Genomic DNA, 20229 nt, shown 5'->3' on the forward strand with positions numbered 1-20229 from the left:
AGATTGAGAGATAATGTCCATTAATAGTCTAGAATATTGCAAAGCCTAGGAGGCCAGTGATATAGAACTGCTACTGAGAGATAGGTTGGGAAATTCTTTCTCCCACTTGGAGCCACCTTGGATGGTAATGAGAAATGTTGCAGACTCATGGCTACCAGGAATGAAATATTAGGTCAGAACTTAATAAGTTGTCTCATATAATACAGACCCCTTTCAGGGATCACTACCTTGATTGAAGACAAAAGGAGAAGAGAGTGTCAGAGGATGAGATGGTTGGATAGCATCACCAATTCAATGGATGTTAACTTGGACAAACTCTGGGAGATAGTGAGGGACAGGGAGGCCTGGCAGACTGCAGTCCGTGGGGTCGCAAAGAGTTGGACACAACTTAGTGACAGAATAACATAATACAGAAAATTGCCTCTCAGGGCGTAGTTTGGTCTGAATCGGGGGCATATAGCACATTTGTGATCCCAGGAGTTACCTGCTCATCTAAGACAGACCATCCCACCAGTTCTCAGGATGAGGGAGCACATATAAAGTCCATCCCAGTTTAACTTTAGATGGTCAACTTTTACAACCCCAGATTGGAAACCTTTTCTTCATTTTTTCAAGAGTTGTGCAAAGAGAGAACAAGCAGCATATGTCTTGATTTTCCTTTAATTTTCCTTCAGCTACAAGTGTTAACCCAGAAAGCACAGAGAGTGTAAGGGATGTCACAGACAATTTGTATGTAGGTGGCACAGAGTCATCAGACTCCCCTCCCAACCCTAGTACTTACAGTGTTCCTATCTGGAGGGTCAAGGGAACCAGTATCTCCATGCATCCACTCTCCAGTCAAAACCTGAGAGGTGAGCTGAAGGCAGCTCACGGCACCCGGCGAGATCTATTAATGCATCTCTTCCCAACTGTGTGCTCAGTGATGACTCACTGATGCTTGGAATCAGCCATAGTGAGAGGACCCTACATTACAGGCATAAACTATAAATTGAGGCCTATTATTAGAGGAGATTAGGTTGATTAATGGGCTTTGCTGGTGGCTCAGATGGTAAAGAATCTGACTGCAGTGCAGGAGACCTGGGTTTGATCCCTGGGTTGGGAAGATCCCCTGGAGGAAGGAATGACAACCTACTCCAGTATTCTTGCCTGGAGAATCCCATGGTCAGAGGAGCCTGCGGGGTTACAGTCCATGGGGTCACAAATAGTCAGACAAGATTAAGCAACTAAACACAGCACACACAGCTTGATTAATATTAACTCCTACTCCACTGACTATGACCTTCAGCAGCCTAAGGGTCTTTAACAAATGCAGAATCTCAAATGCAGACGGGATATGATTGAACTTTGATATCTCTTAGAGGAGGAAGAATTAGTATAATATTTCACACCCTGCAAAGTTAGAGCTTTTGGATTATTGGAAGTGTATTTACTTAATGGCTCTGAAAAAAGAAAGGTTAGCCCTTCAAATCAATGTTGCTGACAGATGACTGAAATAATAAACACAAACCTTGCAAAGGCTCAGCCCAGGGAGGCCCACACGTCACTCCAAACCTCTTTGGTCTGGCTATCAGGCTGGAAATCTCAGACTAGGGCTGGCAGTGAATATTTCCACTGTTTCTGGGGTTTGGCTCAGTCAGGGATACCACAATCTCAGTTCACTTTCTTCTGTGGTGTTGCTTGACTTCCGATTCCATAAGAACCATGTAGTCAAAGGATCAGGCAAACAAAACAAAGAGCATGAAAAGGAAAACAGGAAGGGAATTTGATGAACAACCCTCAGCGAGGATCTGGTTGGTTTAATTTTCATGGCAAGTGTGGTCATGTATTTCAGACCAATTCAAGCTCCCCTCCCCCTAACCCTGTTCCTTGTTATCCCCTCACGCTCTGCTTGACGAGATTTCAACGGAGAGATGCAGAGCCGATGCCATAAATGTGTTTTGACTTCTGCCAGCTCATATGAGGAACCCTGGTAGGTAACAGTGAACCTGTCTTTGGAACCAATGAACTTGGCAGATGAAGACCTTCAACTTGGAATGAAAGCAAATTTGGTGTCTTTCCCATGTATCTGTGATCAGAACATCCAAGGCTTTTTTTTTTTTTTTTCTGCCTAAAGGTGACCTGTTCTGTTGAGATGCAATTTCAGAAAATAATCAAGGGGCAAGCCTACAAGCTCCTTCTGCTTTTGCCAAAGATGCTCACTCCAGAGTAGAGTACAGACAACCCACAGAACGATGGGCATCCACTCAGAAAGTCATGCCCTCTCTCCCCCTTCGTCTTAATGCAGCACTAACATCTACATAGAAGCAACTCTTAAGTATTTTACCACAATTTTCAAGGAAAAAAAAAAAAAAAGAGGTGTGACTGAATAGAGGCAGGCAGGACTGTCAGGGAATGAGGTACCAAGTTGGGAGGTATGCCAGGATTAGCCATCATCTCTTTCTCTAGGTTGATCAAAGCTCAAAGCTGCCTGGCCCTGGCTCCACATGGGAAATGCTTTGCTTTCACTGTGAGGCAAATAGTTGGTCTGCTGGCCTCCAAGGAGGTCACTGACCATGCCGTCCATCCAGGAACCTGCCTTTAATACCTATACAACCTCGGCCAGCCTGGAATGGTACATGTATTCAAAGTTTGTCCAAAAGTCTAAAACTAAACTGGAGAGGACCAGAAAATTTCTCTCTAAAGATCAGACAACAATTGTAAATATTTACTTTGAATCCCATACTGCCCAGTCTCACCCAACAAAGGAAAAATTAGATAGTAGGCCTTTCCCAGTGGGGACAGGAAAACTGGGGTCTCACGGTGGTCTGCCATACATCTAATCACTTAGTCATTGCAGCCAAGCTGATGCCATTCCATGTGCTCATGAAGAGGGGACAATGTAATAACCACATCCTTGGTTTCATACATCAGACAACAGGGGTTCAAATCCTTGGCTCCACCACTTCTTGGCTTGAGTGACTACTCAGAGTGTTAACTCTCAAATCCTTCATCCACCAAGTGATGAAGATATTAACTGATTGATTTGCTCAGGGGCTTCCCAAGTGGCACTAGTAGTAAAGAACCTGCCTACCAATGCCAATGCAGGAGATGTAAGAGACACAGTTTCAATCCCTGGGTCGGGAAGATCCCCTGGAGAAAGAAATGGGAACTCATGCCAGTATTCTTGCCTGGAGAATCCTATGCACAGAGAAGCCTGGTGGGCTACAGTCTATAGAGTCACAACGTGTCAGACATGACTGAAGCAGCTTAGCACACACATAACACTTGACCCAAACTTTGTCTCACAGTACATACTAAATATGAATAGCTATTCTTACTACTGAACATATTAAAAAAATTAAGCCTCTCCCAACATACATTATAAAACAAAATGCTTCCAGGTGACAGTGTTTATAGTCAGTGGAAGCCCAGGGTTCAGCGAGCCAGGCTGGACTCATCTGCTTAAGGCCACTGGAGCAGTTTTCTCAGCATCACTGCTGGCTTATCTTCTTGCTATGGCATTCGAGGTCTCTCCCCATCGATAAATAGTGATACCCCTTGTGATAATCTGGCTCTTTAGTTTAATGCTGTTGGTTTTGAACTAATAACCAGGGTATTAATATGATTATTAATATTCTTTCATCTGCTCTTGTCATCAGTCCTTTCAATATAAACAGTCTGGGTATATGTGGAGCCTTGCTGATAGATTTCAAGTTGGGATGATGCATGAGGTGACCTCCTTTCCAGGGTGATGATACTCTTGTTGTTTGTTTCCCCAAGGAAGAGTCAAGCTTAGGAAAATCCACTAGTCAAGCTAGGATTCTCCAGCTGCCTGCACTTATCTAACCTTAATGCTTATATAACAGTAATCACCAGCACTGCATGTGAATAATGTCTAATGTGTGACTCTATCATCAAGTAAGCTGTGACATCCAGACTTCCTTGGTGGCTCAGATGGTAAAAATTTGTCTGCAATGCAGGAGACACAGGTCGATCCCTGGGTTGAGAAGATCCCCGGGAGGAGGGCATAGCAACCCACTTCTGTATTCTTGCTTGGAGAATCCCATTGACAGAGGAGCCTGACAGGCTACAGTGCATGGGGTTGCAAAGAGTCAGACACCACTGAAGCAACTTAGCGCGCACACACACACACACGCACAGGTCAGCAGGAGCTCTGCACACAGTTATGAACCCAAACATCTTTAACCTCTGCTGTCTTAATTTATAGCATCCAGAATCACTGACGCAGAAAAAAGAGAGAGAGAGAGTGGAGAATTCACACCTCTACTAAATGCCTTGGGCTGGAAATGCTACATAACATTTCCAGGGCTGGTCCATAGGTCAGAATTAGTCACACGAACCTTCCTAAATGAAAGGCAAAATCTTTCCATATGCCCAGGAAGAAGAGAGGAGTGGTAGATGAGGTGAGGAATACTCACTTCTATCACAGATCCAAAGAAAGACATTTCACAGCAAGTTTGAACAGTAAATATAAAAGATGCTAAAACCTGGCTCATAATATACTTCAGATATGCATATATTTGTTTTCTACAGTGAAACCTACATTGCCACAGCTCCATTTCAGCCCCTAATATGATCTGACTATGTGCTCTGTGGATTTTTTCCTGTATATGCTCATGATCTTTGCCTAAAAAGTTTTGCAAAATAGGATCATAAAATTTCCACAAACACAGTAGTTCCTCTTTCACTCAGGATCCAGGTGGGAAACTTTAGGCCAGTCATTCAGTCAAATGCCTGTGGTTTGTGAAGAGCCCTCAAGCACAGCTGCAATGCTCAGTGCTGGGAAACTGCAGGTCCACTGGGACAGCTGCGAGCTCTGTCAGAGCTTCCATTTTAAGCCATCAGTTGGCCACTTCCCTGGAGAAGCCATGTATGTTGCAGAGTCATTCACTCCCCTTGCCATGGTGAGGCAGTTTTGGAGAGAAAATTGTTAAGTATTGGCTGAATTTGCCAGACACTGGGCTGTATAACTACTGACATTTTGCGTGGAACCCTTGAGGATCTTCAGACACATTTTTAACAATTAAAATAGTGAGAAGAGTCGTCAAATTATTGCTTCTGCCCAAATCCAAATTCCCTTAGGTTGGCTTTGTGGAGATCAATCCTACAAACATCAAATACTCAAAAGAGACAAAGAGCCATCGTAGACATTTTTTAAAAACAAACAAAAAATAGTGGTCAGAGAGCCAAAAGCAAGAACCGGACAAATATTTGGAGAACAGGCAAGCCAGCATTTACAGCCAGGAAACAGCTCTGTCCCTGGGACCTGGGAAAATGATTGAGGCTCTGCCCTCTCCCCAACTCCCCACCCCCAAGAAGTACCTTCTAAGACTTTGGCTTCAGCAGCTGGTGAAGATGGTTATTTTCCTTATAATCAATTAAAAACTTATGTTTGATTACTTTGAAGAAAAAAAGGAAAATAAGAATGTTGCCTCAGGACAAATTCTTAAGTCTTTTCCTAAGGCTTTAGTTGTCTCTTCATCCCTGTTAATCAAAGAAGAAGGCATTTTCAAGATAGATGCTTCCACACTCTGACTTTTAGTCAGATTGGTAATGCCTTCCTTTTTCTTCCTAAATAAGGGAAACTATGTTTCTTCTCTTCCTCCCACTCCCATATAGTTGCTTTTTCTTCCAGCTACAGACAGGAAGTTTCTAGAGTCTCATTAAACTAGACCACTAAAGGCTGTTCCACAAATGAGCCCATGCCTGTCTCTTCCCTGAAATCCAGCTGTGCTTAGAGGAACCGGGGACCTTGAAGTGCATTGCTTTTGACCTTCTGCTTCTTAGAAACTGTGTATGGGGTGGGTGGACATATAATCTTTACTCCTGAATTCATTTTGTCAGTCCCCGAGCATGAGAATGTGTGTTCCTGAGGCGTCTGTCCTGCTCTCACTGCACAAGTTCTCACTGGGTGATGCCGTCTACTGTACTGACCTCTATTATCTCTGGTGGGTTGTTTTTATGTGGATGATTCTCCAAGTCTTGGTTACGTCCCCAGTCTAAGTTATACATGTTCCCAACTGAACTCAGTATCTTTCCTTCATTCTAAACGTATTTCTAGAAGCCTTTTTTTGTGTAGGGTTTTCAAGCCTACCCCACCAATAACTCTGAAGTCGTGTTAAGAAACACAAAAGAGACAAATTAAGAATGATAGCCAGGATGACTGCCAAGAGATTCAGATTTCATGTGTGACAGTTGAAAGAGGAGATAGGAAAGCAATCTGGGGAAATTTCCCGTTTGGGGTTCTAGTTGTTTACTGGCCTTGGCCTCTGAAAATGATTACTGGAGTTGACAAAGAAGAGAGGGCAGAGGTTTGTGTGTGTGTAGGTGTGTATGTGAGTATGTGACCTGACCAGTTGGCATTAATGCAGATTCTGTCCTTTCAAAAGTGAGCATATACCTAGTCTGGCTCCTTTTTTATTATTTATTTGGCTGCATTGCATCTCAGTTGCAGCACATAAGCTCTTCCTTGTGGTAAGGAGGATTTCTCACTGTGGCGCACATGGGTTCTTCGTTGCAACTCTTGGGCTTCTCTCTAGTTGTGGCACACAGGCTCAGTTGCCCCGTGGCATGTGGGATCTTAATTCCTTGATCAGGGATCGAACCCATGACCCCTGCATTGGACAGCAGATTCTTAACCACTGAACCACCAAGGAAGTCCCTGAGCCCTCTTTTTGATCAGCCTCAACCTTGGCCAATAAAAACTAGAGACTCTCAGTAGGTATGATTTTACCCACCTAATCCTACCCCCCATTAAAAGGCTTGAACAAATACAAACAGAGTTTCTAAGTCAAGGCATCATAGGATAATTCCACACCCCCTATATGTTCCTGTCTGGGAAAGCAGAAGCTGACAAAAGAATCTACTCTCTGTTCCAGCTGACCTGAAAATAGAGTTCCTGTCACTCAGCCTCTGAGGGAAGATGGAAGTCAAACTTCCATGAGTACCAGTGAGCAAAATCAGATGGTTTCACATGGATCAACTCCCCTTATTGCTTTTAATAAATTGCCATTTCCCTGACTCTGGCTCAAGTCCTGGACATCCCTCGTCCCTCCTCCTTCACTCCCTTTAAAACATCCAGTCACTTCATACAAATCGAAGCTGAGTTCAGTTCATGCTGAACCCTCTTCTCTATTGAAGTAATTTATCATGGAATAAAATCTGTCCTTGCCACTTTAATTCATGTCTAGTGGTAGCATTTTCAGGAATATACACTCTGATGGCCTGGTGGATCTGGTTTCTGAGTTTGACATGGCACTTAGTAGGGTGACTGTCTCTAGGAAAAGTCAGAAGACAAGAGGTGGACAAAAATTGACCCAGTGATGGCTGGAGGGAAGTCTGGCTCAGATGAACGCACTGGGGTGATGTGTTTTAAAGAAAGTCAGTTCTTAACAGGGAGAACATTTGTATTCTCAGAACTTTTTTGAAGATATTTTTCATGGTAAGGATTTTTAAATAAAGGAGTGGTATGGTCCCATAAACTTACTCCCATGCCTTCTCTCTTTTCTGTTCAAAAATAAACTAATTTCTAAGCCTTTAATTTGTTTCTACCCCTCTGCTGCTGCTGCTGCTGCTGCGTCGCTTCAGTCGTGTCTGACTCTGCGCGACCCCACAGACGGCAGCCCACCAGGCTCCTCCGTCCATGGGATTTTCCAAGCAAGAGTACTGGAGTGGGGTGCCATTCGACCCCTCACTCCCCCAAAAAGAAAAAACTCTTATGAAAATTCGTCTCATGAGTTTCTATGCACACAAAAATGTTAATATAAGAAGGTTTATTATATTATTTCATTTAGGACTCTGACTTCATTCATACAATCAGAATTTCTTTGTTTATTCTTTAGTCATGTTCTGGCCTTTAATGTTTGTTTCTTTGACAGTTGTACACACAGTTTTAGAATTTAACTGTATGCCTTAAAGGTCCAGAAAGTAAACTTAGATTACAACAAGTCAGATAAAACCGACGATAAGCTAAATAAAATATACTTAGTTCCATTCACTTAGTAGCATCAATGCATAACTCATTCCAAAAGCGGGCATATATCAAATTTAAAATGGATAATCTTAATTGGGTTCAATGATTGGATAAATGGTCAAACAATTTTCATTGCATATGCTTTGGGCCATGCATTTCATTCCTTATTGATTTACTTTATGGAATTAAGATATCAATTATTTGTTTTGGTAGGACTAGGGAGGATAATCAGAGGAAGGGGCAGTGGTGGAGAACATGCCTCTTGCTGCTGCACAAAAATATATATGGCAGTTGATGACATGATAGCTAACTCCTATAGAGACCTAAATGGCTTATCTTGGCACGTGCGGATAAGTATGTTTATTAATCTAAAAAATGAGAAAATATTATAAAAATATAAGAAGTAGAAAACCCTAGACAAGTTAAAATACAGAAAAATTTTAAGCAAAGTTATTTGAATCAGGCAATATTTAATGTATCAAATAGTAATCTTAATAACTAGGTATAAAGTAATCTAAACCCAGGACACTAACCATGTCAAAAGGCAGCAGGCAGCCTGACCACCCCAGAATCCTTTGCCAGGGTTAGTGTTTTGTTGATTACACACTTAGGCACCCCCTGGTTACAAGAGTACTTGTTTATTATTGATATTATAAAAATAACCATTCTTTAAATGATTACACGTAGTAAATAAAATTAGAACTATACATAAGGATTTGATTAATTGCCATTTCTTTAAGGACCACTTGTAACTTCTTCTGCCTGCTTCACAGACCTGTAAGAAATAAAGAAAACAAAAGAAGATGCACTTAATGATATGTCTACAGCACAACATGTGAAAAAGAAAGACTGGGATTTTCATGCTTTCCTCTACTCCATCTGAACTTTTACAGTGTGGCACTGACCTTAGAGGACTACCTCTAGTAACCATATTTAACTGTCATTATGTCCATTTCTGGTACCTCTGTATAACATCTTTGCATATAAAGTATGCAAAAATAACTTGGACTGGTAAAACAGATGGACTTCCCTCCTAACAGCGCCAATGAGAAATACCTGCAAGGTGTGTACACAATTACTCTCCGTGAAGGAATTCTGAGACTGAAGTTAGAAAACTAGAGCAGCATAAAGTGAGTCAGCCTGATCCACTTTGGCACTGAAATTATCCGTCCACACTTCTTGATTGAAAGAACTGCTTTTTTCCCCAGAAAAATATAACTAGAATGTCAAGGGAATATGTCCATGCTTCAAGAATATTTTATATGTTTTTTAATGCTTTTTACCTGAGTTATATTTACTATTCATTGACTAGATCATAAACACATTGAAAGAAGAATATTAATCTCTGAATGACTCCCAGGACTTGAAAGAATCCTTTGTGTGTGGTGTTTGATTAGTAAGTAGTTGTTTGACAGAAGAGAAAGGAGGAAGGGAGGAAGAGAGGTAAGGAAGAAGGAGTTGGGTTATTTGTGTGCATACTTCTCCTTTATCTAGAACATTCCACTTATGCCAACTAATCTTGCCAACTCCTTTATCTCACTCTCTCCTTTAGAGCTTTTTTTTTTCTTTTTGATGAGGACCATTTTTGAAGTCCTTATTTAATTTGCTACAATATTGCTTCTGTTTCTATATTTTAGTTTTCTGGCCATGAGGCATGCGGGATCTTAGCTCCCAAATCAGGGATTGAACCAGTACCCCCTCACTGGAAGGCACTGGACCATCAGGGAAGTCCCACCCTTCAGGTCTTAAAGACCATTTTCTCAGGGCTCCTCACCACTAGGCAAGCTAGCATTCTCCAGCTGCATGCAATTATCTAATCCTAATGCTTATACAATCGTAATCCTCAGAATTACATGTGAATAATAATACAATGTGTGACTTTATCATCAAGTAAGCTGTGACATTGGGGATTCTCTGGTAGCTCAGATGATAAAGAATCTGCCTGCAGTGCAGGAGACAGGGTTTCAATCCCTGGGTCGGGAAGATCCCCTGGAAAAGGCAATGGCTACCTACTCCAGTATACTTGCCTGAAGAATTCCATAGACAGAGGAACCTGACAGGCTATAGTTCATGAGGTTGCAAAGAGTCCGACACGACTGAGAGAATCACACACACAGACAAGCTGTGACATCACCTGTGACAGTGATGTGTCCTCTGTCATAGTTCCTGACTCATCGTAGGTCTTTACTTAATACAAATCAGATGAATGAGTTTACACGTTTGAATCTCTTAGACTGAAGGGCAGTATGCCTGGATGTCATGCAAAGAACATTTTAAGGCCCAAGAAAGAAAATCACATATTCTTCACATCCCTGCAATGGTAGAGTTATTATATAGAAGGGAGATAAAGTTTTTGATTGTGAAATGAAAAGACCAAACCAGAAAGAAGACAGCTACAAGGATTCAGATTTTGGGACAAAATAAGAGAGTGGTTTCTTTTAAAGTAGGTTTTAAATATTTTTAACAACATAAGAAATTCATGTTTGTTATTTGTGGTCACCATGCTGTACATGATGTCCCCAAGATTTATTTTATAACTGGAAGTCTGTACTTTTCAACCATCTTCATCCATTCTACCCACTCTCTGCCTCTGGCAACCACCAATTTGTTCTCTGTATCTATGAGCTTGGTGTTTCATTTTGTTTAGATTCCATGTATAGATGAAGTGATGTGGTTTTTGTTTTTATCTGTCTGAATAATTTTACTTAACATGATGGCTTCAAGTTCTGTCCATGTTGTTGCGAATGGCAAGATTTCATTATTTTTTTATGGCTGAATAATATTCTGTTGTGTGTATATGTGTGTACACTTCCCTGTAGCTCAGATGGCAAGGAAATCTGCCCACAATGCAGGAGACCTGGGCTTGATTTCTGGGTTGGGAAGATCCTCTGGAGAAGGAAATGGCAACCCTCTCCAATATTCTTGCCTGGAGAATTGCATGGACAGAGGAGCCTAGCGGGTTACAGTCCATGAGGTTGCAAAGAGTCAGAGACGACTGAGCAACTAACACTATATATATATATATACACACCACATTTTATTAATCTATTCATGTATTAATGGATATTTAGGTTTTTCTCTATATCTTGGTTATTGTAAATAATGTTGCAATGAACATGGGGTGCAGATAGCTTTTCAAGACCTTTTTAAACTATCCAGGCAATATTTTGTAGATGTAAATACAGCTGACCCTTGAAAAAGATAGCTGTGAACTGTGCAGGTCTACCTATATGAATATTTTTTCTGATAAATATGTACTACAGTATTACACAATCCAAGATACTGAATCCACAGATGTGAAATCACAGATATGGAGGGCTGACTGTGAAGTTATATGTGGACTTTCAACTATGTGAAGAATCAGTGCGCTAACACCCACACTGTTCAAGGACCAACTGTATATGATTGTGTCTATGCATTAGACATAACAAAAAATGAACTGTATCTAGTATAGTGTCCTATGACTCACTTTTTTATAAAACAATATTGTAAAAATGTTTACACATCAGATTATATATAGATATGACTAGATAGAACCAGTTAATATCAGTAAAAATCTATGTATGTGTTGAGTTAATACATCTCATTCTTTATAACAGATCACAGTATCCCATTATACAGATTGCTATAATTTTTAAAATCAATCTTCCTTTTTTGGCCATTAGACTGTTTCCATTTTTTATGTTTTCCATGTTTTATCATAAAACAGTTTCCAGGTTTTATCATAAAGCATGTGTAATAAACATAATATTTTGACAACCACACAATGGTACACTGCAGAAATTGTTTCTTTAGGTGATTTTTTAATACAAAATGACTGGGTCACTGAGCAATGACAGCAGAGCACAGGAGGTGGTGTACCACCATCACACAGAAGCTGGCTAACCGTTTGGTAGGGGTATTTCAAAGAAGGGGTGAGCATGAAACGGGAAGAGAAGCAGATCGTTCTCAGATTCTTATTTTGATATTTTATGATTCTATGAGTGCTAAGGACATACGCAATGCTTTACTCCTCCTCGTAATATCCTTGAGAGAAGATACCGAGAATTTTTCATCTTTATACATCCAGTTCATAGAGTAACCTCATGTCCCAGGATATGAAATTGTTTTGAGATGCTATGTCTCTAAGACATATTTCATAGTATCTTAGGGTTAGCACAAAGAGGGTAGATGTTTGCATTTCACATATATCTAAAGTGATCTTCCTGCCATGGACAAGAGATTTAAAATCCTCACCCCACTTCCTCCACACAGGAGAACACAGACTCAATGAAGAGCCTGAGATCCACAGAATGGCACAAAAAGAAAGAGAAAACATCATGGAGGAGGAAAATCTTTTTCTCATTATAGGTCATGAAGACTATGCATTTTTTAAAAATCTAGATTTGAGCCATTTTAAGTGGTGCCCATCATTACCAGACATTGACATTAAGTGCCCTGAGCAAACATACCGGAGTAGACCAGTGCAGGACAAGAAGAGCACGGAACACAAAGAAGAAGATCGGCAGAACCTGCACAATGAAAAAAAAAGAGGTAATGTACTGGACCAGGAAAAAAAAAAAATCAAGGAAACACAATTCCCTTGTGGTTTGATCAATTTCTTATGAGGATTAACTGAAATCAATATCAAAACTACACTCAGAGTATATAGTGATGGCAATCATACATAATTTAACTATTTAAGTATGTTGGTTCTCATTTCATAAGCCATTTTCAATTTAAACTTCTTCTGATTTTAAATAAAAACTAGGGCAAAAGGCCCCTCAAGAGAAGTGCTATGAATATATACGTGGATTGCAAGAAGATCTCGTCTAATCATAGTCATAATTCTTAGATCCAGCATGGGTCCGGCAGCAAAGGCATGCTTTACAGACTACTACCCTAACACAGTATGTTCAGGTCTGGATATATTCATGTCACATATTATGATGCTATGACATTTGTAATTTAACATAATCATCACAAAATTATTGTGAGATTTACATAAAGTGGTATGTATTTGCATGTATATACTATATTTGTAATGCCTGGCACAACATGTTTGTTGCTGTTCAGTCACTAAGTTGTCTCTTTGCGACTCCATGGACTACAGCATGCCAGGCTTCCCTCCCCTTTACTGTCTTCCTGAGTTTGCTCAAATTCATGTCCTTTGAGTTAGTGATGCTATCTAATCATCGCATCCTCAGCCACCTCCTTCTCCTTTAGCCTTTAATCTTTCCCAGCATCAAGATCTTTTCCAATGAGTTGGCTCTTTGCATCAGGTAATCAAAGTACTGGAACTTCAGTTATAGCATCAGTCTTTCCAATGAATATTCAGGGTTGATTTCCTTTAGGATTGACTGATTTGATCTCCTTGCAATCCAAGGGATTCTCAAGAGTCTTCTCCAGCACCACAATTCAAAAGCAGCAATTCTTTGGTGCTCAGTTGTCTTGAGATATCAGTTTGATCCCTGGGCTGGGAAAATCCCCTGGAGAAGGGCATGGCAACCCACTCTAGTATTCTTGCCTGGAGAATCCCACGGACAGAGAAGCCTGGCAGGCTACAGTCCATGGGGTTGCAAAGAGCTGGACACAACTGAAGCGGCTTAGCATGCACGCACAGCTGTCTTTATGGTCTAACTCTCACATCCATACATGACTACTAGAAAAATCATAGCTTTAACTATATGGACCTTTGTCCACAGTGATATAATGTTACACACATAATATTATATGCTAAACGTGATTCCTCTGAATGCATCCTTGAGGCAGAAAGGCAGAACCTAGTAGGACAAGGGGACATGAGTATTCTAATTAAAAGAGCAGGGAAATAAAAACAGAAGATCAAAGAAAATGAAATAAAGGCAGCAAGGGAGATAAGCCTTCACATTTCTTGAAGAGAAAGGAAATAGATTAAACCCAAGTTTTCCAAAGCAGATTTTGGAATGCTAGTCCTGAAAGCTGTTAATATAGATAATCCACAAATGGTTCCTTGATCAAAGACTTTTCAACAATAACATACCATCTGCTTTTTTGGAGGCTCAAAATACACACAAGCATATTAAAGGCTCTTCGAAGTCCCATAATAAGGGGAATTATTTAACCTGATATTTTATCAAAGTTATCTGATAATAGATTTTCATATAACTCACTTTTAAAAATTCTACAGAGATACATTGTAAATACTGCTTCAGCTAGAATAGAGGCATGTCAGTGCAAAACAGAAAATTCAGTAACCAAAGAGAAAGCATAGTTTTGCACTCAGCTTTGAGTTCAAATTCTGACTTTACCCCTTCTCATACATCTGACTTGAGTCAGTTAGCATCGCTCAGAGTCCAGCACAGAGGAGGGTTATAAAGGCAGCACCTCTGGAAGTATCTTTAAGCACTGGGCATTTGACAGTTTTAGAAAATTCAAATTTAGATGAAGAAGAACTACAAACATTTGGATTGAAAGTCTCGACCTTTATATGTAGATGCTGGAGAACTTGATAAATTTTTTGAAATTTTACACATAGAGAGGCTTTGAATTAGAATAATGATGCATTCACAGTTGAATAGTCTTCACCACTCAAAGATATTAGAGATCCTGGCAGGAGAGCAGTTGAATTAATGCTCTGTATTAGTGGTTCTCTTAAATTCTGTGTATCAGAATTATCTGGAAGGCTTTTAAAACACAGATTGCTGGAGTCCACTATTAGTTTCTGACTTAGCTGACATTGGGTGATGCCCAAGGAAATTGCATTTCTTACAATTCCCATGAAAGGCTGAATATCAGTGTTCTATGTAGCATGGACTTTAGGTTGAAGTCAACTGTGATCTGGCATACTTGAGGAAAAAGGAGTAATGATGTGTCTGGGTACTAAAGGAAGATGGAAGTGTGGGTTTAACAGAAACTAGAGAATCTGAAAGATAAAAGGTTTGGGACAGACTGTAGACTACAGTAATCTAAAATCTTAGAGTAGGATACTATTTTGCATTTGATAAGAAAAAAAAGTTACACTGCCTTAGAAGAGCATTAGACTGGAGAGGGCCAAGGAATTTTAATGGTAAGACTTTGGATACCAAACTCAAATGAAAGTTAAAATTTTCTAATGATAAGAGTGTGGTAGAAAGGACAATGAACCAAATGTCAACCCGTCATGAGAGAACAGAAGTGACTGATGAGATGATAGTGACAAGGAAAGACAAAGGGCAGCAGGACAGATGGCATGAGCCTAAAAAACATTCAGGCAGAATATTAATGCCACGTCATGGTGCTTAATACATGGCAAGTGAAAGGAATAGCTTTTCCTGGTGAAGGCTAAAAGGGAAGCAGTGTCTTCTAGGAACCATTTGAATAAGACAATAAAGGCATGGAGCGTGTTCTTTGAATAGCACCAAAGTGATCAGTTTGCAAATCAAATTCCTGTTCCATAGGCCACAGTGGAAAGATCTGGGAAATATGTCAACAGTGGTTAAGAATACAAACACATGGGAAGATTTTATTTTGATAGGGGCCATGGGGGCAAGGCAGAGTGGCCAAGGACAACAGGACTGAAAGGCAGAAGTAGCTGATCTCAAGTTTCTGAACTGAACTTCGGCATAACATCCTCGTACCACAACAGACTTAAGCATCCAGCTGTATACTGCTGTGCTCTGTGCATCAGGTCTGCCTGTACGGGGGAGAATATTCCCCAAACTCGTGGGGACATAAGAAACGAGGCAGCTTTGGTGAGGGGAAGAACAAGCCACGAGTAGCTGTAAAGTTTAGATAAAGAGTATCTTAATAAAGGTAGTACATTTGTTTACAGACTAGAACCTGTAATTCTTTTTTCTTGAGTGGTTTATTCAGTGAAAAACAGCCACACAATCAGCTGAGGCAATGCATCACAAATGCACACATTGAGATGGCTGGATATGCTGCGTGAATGTGCCATGTTCATTGCAGTTCTAATGGAAAAATCATTACTACAGATGAACAACACGCTGAACATAGGAAACGTCACTGAATGTATCGTGTTTTGCTATGTATACTAATAAACCACTCGTGATACACATCTGTCTATGTTTCTAGACATTATGACCACTGAATAATCAGAAGAGGAGACTGAGGCTTGGCCTCTGCTCAAGTGATCTTCAAGTCACTTAACCAATTTGAACTAAATTCATTCAGCCATCCATTCATTCATTCAGTAAACATTTATTAAGTAAATACTGAATGTATATTTATTAAATAAAAATGTGTTGAATACTTACAGCATGAAATAAGAATGTTAAGACCAAAATTTCCCTAATAGGTCTATTTTTGGAATTAGAGTTCCAAAGAATAGCAAGAAGAGATAAGAAAGCCTTCCTTAGCGATCAATGTAAAGAAAAGGAGGAAAACAACAGAATGGGAAAGACTAGAGATCTCTTCAAGAAAAGTAGAGATACCAAGGGAACATTTCATGCAAAGATGGGCTTGATAAAGGACAGAAATGGTATGGACCTAACAGAAGCAGAAGATATTAAGAAGAGGTGGCAAGAATACACAGAAGGATTGTACCAAAAAGATCTTCATGACCCAGATAATCACGATGGTGTGATCACTCACCTAGAGCCAGACATCCTGGAATGTGAAGTCAAGTGGGCCTTAGAAAGCATCACTACAAACAAAGCTCGTGGAGGTGATGGAATTCCAGTTGAGCTATTTCAAATCCTGAAAGATGATGCTGTGAAAGTGCTGCACTCAATATGCCAGCAAATTTGGAAAACTCAGCAGTGGCCACAGGACTGGAAAAGGTCAGTTTTCATTCCAATCCCAAAGAAAGGCAATGCCAAAGAATGCTCAAACTGCCACACAATTGCACTCATCTCACATGCTAGTAAAGTAATGCTCAAAATTCTCCAAGCCAGGCTTCAGCAATATGTGAACTGTGAACTTCCAGATGTTCAAGCTGGTTTTAGAAAAGGCAGAGGAACCAGAGATCAAATTGCCAATATCCGCTCGATCATAGAAAAAGCAAGAGAGTTCCAGAAAAACATCTATTTCTGCTTTATTGACTATGCCAAAGCCTTTGACTGTGTGGATCACAATAAACTGTGGAAAATTCTGAAAGAGATGGGAATACCAGACCGCCTGACCTGCCTCTTGAGAAACCTATATGCAGGTCAGGAAGCAAGAGTTAGAACTGGACATGGAACAACAGACTGGTTCCAAATAGGAAAAGGAGTACGTCAAGGCTGTATATTGCCACCCTGCTTATTTAACTTATATGCAGAGTACATCATGAGAAACGCTGGACTGGAAGAAGCACAAGCTGGAATCAAGATTGCCGGGAGAAATATCAATAACCTCACATATGCAGGTGACACCACCCTTATGGCAGAAAGTGAAGAGGAACTAAAAAGCCTCTTGATGAAAGTGAAAGAGGACAGTGAAAAAGTTGGCTTAAAGCTCAACATTCAGAAAACGAAGATCATGGTATCCGGTCCCACCACTTCATGGGAAATAAATGGGGAAACAGTGGAAACAGGGTCAGACTTTTTTTTGGGGGGCTCCAAAATCACTGCAGATGGTGACTGCAGCCATGAAATTAAAAGACGCTTACTTCGTGGAAGGGAAGTTGTGACCAACCTAGATAGCATATTCAAAAGCAGAGACATTACTTTGCCAACAAAGGTTCATCTAGTCAAGACTATGTTTTTCCAGTGGTCATGTATGGATGTGAGAGTTGGACTGTGAAGAAGGCTGAGTGCTGAAGAATTGATGCTTTTGAACTGTGGTGTTGGAGAAGACTCTTGAGAGTCCCTTGGACTCCAAGGAGATCCAACCAGTCCATTCTAAAGGAGATTAGTCCTGGGATTTCTTTGGAAGGAATGCTGCTGAAGCTGAAACTCTAGTACTTTGGCCATCCTATGCGAAAAGTTGACTCACTGGAAAAGACTCTGATGCTGGGAGGGATTTGGGGCAGTAGGAGAAGGGGATTACAGAGGATGAGATGGCTGGATGGCATCACTGACTTGATGGACATGAGTCTGAGTGAACTCCGGGAGTTGGTGATGGACAGGGAGGCCTGGTGTGCTGCGATTCATGGAATCGCAAAGAGTCAGACACGACTGAGCGACTGAACTGATGTGGATGCAACTTATAAATTACAAAGCCTCATATAACTAGGGGCTTCCCAGGTGGTGCTAGTGGTAAGGAACTCACCTGCCAATATAGGAGACATAAAAGACTGATTTTGATCTCTGGGTCTGGAGGATCCCCTAGAGGAGGGCATGGCAGTCCACTCAAGTGTTCTTGCCTGGAGAATCCCATGGACAGAGGAGTCTAGTGGGCCCATGGGGTTGCAGAGTTGGACACAACTGAAGCAACTAGGAAAATTATTTTAAAAGTTAACAAATGGAAAACCTTTATGTCCTAACATGAAGGGGAAAGTCATGTCATTTACCCTTATGAATATAGAGAAAAGTTGTTTTTGGTCTGAAGAATGTTTAAATATACTAAAGCGGATATACAGTTTTGGGATATTTAGTCAACATTTCAAAACAAGTCATTTTGAAGAAATTTGGCAGCATGCTTTGAACAGTTGTTCTATTTTTAATAGCATACTATGGGACTGAAATTGTGCTTAATGTAATTACTAAATGTTATTTATTTTATACTGTCAAAATTCTAATTTTTACGTTTATCATATATGCCTCCCTTAATTTTCTGGATGGCTTTGCCTGTAGATAATAATTTGGAGCACAGTGTAAATATAACTATCTCAAGTTGAAGTTTATATTAAAAGCAGATTTCCTACTCAAATATATTACTGCTTGTTTCTTTATATGTCACTTTCCCTTATTTTCATGTTTTATAGTGTTTTCTTTATGATACAAACTCTTCCTTTCTTTATGATACAAACTCTTTCAGTGCTCAGCTAAATAATTCTTTTCTTGATATTATCTACACACACATTCCTTCTCCCTCCCTCCTTTTATAAGCTTTTGGAAATGAAATGACATTTCAGAGTAGAACATATGGCTTTGGATTAAGTTAGAATGTAAATTGTACTTACTAATTGTACATCCTTGGAAAAAGGTTTTTAACAAATCGGAGTTTATAACATCAGTAATATCATTTACACATCAATTTGTCATAAGAATTAAAGGAGATACTACATAGCACATAACAACAAAAACGTAAAAAATGTCAGTCCTTTTTCATTTTCTCCTTTTGTAGAGAAACTTGTGTTTCTATATGAGCTTTAAAATGTCAGTGACTCATAATAGACTTTAAGGAAAAACTGAATACTATAATTCTAAATATATCCCCCAAATAGATTTTGTAGTTTTGTTAGGCTATATGACAATTTTCCCAGTTTATTATTAAATTATATATCTATTAGAATATATGCTAATTGTTTCAGTGAAAAAGATTTATTATGCCATATTTTTGAAACTCTGTGCTTACTACTCCTATTCTATATTTGTATACCTTCTGTATTATGTCTTGGAGAAGGCAATGGCACCCCACTCCAGTACTCTTGCTTGGAAAATCCAATGGACGGAGGAGCCTGATGGGCTGCCGTCTATGGGGTCGCACAGAGTTGGACCCGAGTGAGCGACTTCACTTTCACTTTTCACTTTCACGCATTGGAGAAGGAAATGGCAGCCCACTCCAGTGTTCTTGCCTGGAGAATCGCAGGGACGGGGGAGCCTGGTGGGCTGCCATCTATGGGGTTGCACAGAGCAACTACTGAAGTGACTTAGCATAGCATATATTATGTCTATTATTACAAATAATTTCTTAAGCTGCAGTGTCTATTTTCAGGTTATGACTTCTTGCCAGACCCTAATAACAAATATTCCATTACTTCCTAAGAGATTTTGCAAGTAAACTTTTAGTCTAACCAAAACAATGAAAATATAGCATCTTCTGTAGGAAATAATTCATTCTTGAATTTTTTTTTTTTTGAAAACTTAGTTTCAGAAGTAAGTGCTTGAGTCTTAAGTAGCAGGAAAAAGATGAATGAAATAATGTTGGTTGAGATCAAACCCTGAATGGTGGCAAGTATTCCAATTAGTAGATATAAGATGAACTCTCAGAGCCTGTGATAATATGTAAGAGCATTGCATAAGACTATCGTGCCACCAATGAGGGGGCTTCCCAGGTGGTGCTGGGAGTAAAGAAACCACTTTCCTGTGCAGGTTAGACATAAGAGACGTGGGTTTGATCCCTGGGTCAGGAAGATCCCCTGGAGGAGGGCATGGCAAGCCTTTCTAGTATTCTTGCCTGAAGAATCCCATAGACAGAGGAGCCTGGCAGTC

The 20229-nt window shown here is 40.1% G+C and overlaps 1 protein-coding gene across 1 annotated transcript in view; it reads right to left on the reverse strand.

Moving 5' to 3' along the window:
* Window positions 1–12423: 12423 nt before the first annotated feature.
* Window positions 12424–20229, reverse strand: part of LOC104994821 (chromosome unknown open reading frame, human C8orf34) — a gene marked incomplete at its 3' end in the record, with an annotated part of 362913 nt that continues 355107 nt past the window's right edge. The window contains exon 15 of the mRNA XM_010848486.1: window positions 12424–12483. Coding sequence (XP_010846788.1) covers window positions 12424–12483 — 60 coding nt within the window. The remainder of the gene's footprint in view (window positions 12484–20229) is intronic.

Source organism: Bison bison, unplaced genomic scaffold, assembly GCF_000754665.1.
Source record: "Bison bison bison isolate TAMUID 2011002044 unplaced genomic scaffold, Bison_UMD1.0 scf7180017864267, whole genome shotgun sequence".
NCBI classification, from domain to species: domain Eukaryota; kingdom Metazoa; phylum Chordata; class Mammalia; order Artiodactyla; family Bovidae; genus Bison; species Bison bison.